Raw genomic sequence first — 1,263 nt, forward strand, 5'->3', positions numbered from 1 at the left:
GTAGAAAATGAAGGCTAATCATGTTTTGGGTGTACTATTCCTTTAAGAAATGTTTAATCTTATGATAACCTGCAGCACAGAGCTACAGCCACGCACGCTGTGTTCCCATAGCAACGGCGTCCCATTCATGTCATTTAATCTAGCTAAATATTTAGTTTGTTAAATAAATATTAATTTTGAAGCTAAATATTTATTTAAAAACTAAATATTTAGTTTGGAGATAAATATTTATACAAAAAGCAAAAGTTTATTTTGCAAACTAAATATTTGGCTCCAAACTAAATATCTATTTAACAAAGAGTTTTTTATATTGAATGAAATAAGGGAGAAAAAAAATGACTCCTAAAACACGCTAAATAACCTTAAACATTGCTCATAATTTTTGATTGCTTAACTTTACAAACGGCTCTCCATAGTATGTATCCCATGCGCCTTTTCTTTTCTTCTTCTTTGACTATTTGAGTCGATGTAACGAGTAAATTTCTCCACTGTGAGATCAATAAAGTTAATCAGTTTTGATCTAGGACACTAGAAAAACTTTTTAAAATGCAGAAGCGAATAAACAGGAGGATCAATAAACTCTGATTATTGATGTCAGTAAAAAATACAGTCTGATTTAAAAAATAAATAAATAAATAGAATTTAAACTGAACAAGAAAAGCTGTTTATTTTATATCAGCAGGTGCAGTTTGCTCCCTTCACTCTTCTAAGCTTTAAATGTGTAAAACCTCAAACCTCAGTGTTGAAGTTGAACCATTTCAGTGGTTTTCTACTGAACTGCATGGATCTCTAGCTTTCATGCAGCGTCTCTGATTTTCCCATCAGGCTTTATAAGATTTAGCTTCACTGCAGCTCAAAGTCTGCTCAATGCTTCTACATTTTCCTCTGCTCTCTTCCTCTCATCCATTAGATTGCCTCAAGGGCTAAATTAACATCAGCTCGTTACAGTTCCTGTCCTTCATGAAAAGACTGACATGTTGGTTGGACGGTGTGCAGCTCTAACCTGCTCCTGCTGTTTACTGATGACAACATCTGTGTCTGTTGTAGATGCAAGAGGTCCAGCAGAACAAGGAGAAGACGCTGGCCAACAACCGGACGCTTGCTGAACAGAACCTGACCCTGCAGCCCCAACTGGAGCACAAGAAGGAGCAGCTCACCAAGAGCTACAGCCGCCTGCAGGAGGGCTTCGAGTCCTATCAGCTCCGCAAGTCCAGACTGGGTAATGACTGGGAGGCATGGTTTACTGATCCGTTACGATACTCC

General features: G+C 37.7%; 1 protein-coding gene across 1 annotated transcript in view; it reads left to right on the forward strand.

Moving 5' to 3' along the window:
* The window catches only part of vps37b (vacuolar protein sorting 37 homolog B (S. cerevisiae)), a 27,289-nt gene that overhangs the window by 8,842 nt on the left and 17,184 nt on the right, over positions 1–1,263 (forward strand). Inside the window, exon 2 of the mRNA XM_015401024.1 lies at positions 1,048–1,219. Within this exon, the coding sequence (XP_015256510.1) occupies positions 1,048–1,219 (172 nt within the window). The remainder of the gene's footprint in view (positions 1–1,047; positions 1,220–1,263) is intronic.

The sequence above is a fragment of the Cyprinodon variegatus genome, unplaced genomic scaffold (genome assembly GCF_000732505.1).
Source record: "Cyprinodon variegatus isolate N-32 unplaced genomic scaffold, C_variegatus-1.0 Scaffold1174, whole genome shotgun sequence".
NCBI lineage: Eukaryota > Metazoa > Chordata > Actinopteri > Cyprinodontiformes > Cyprinodontidae > Cyprinodon > Cyprinodon variegatus.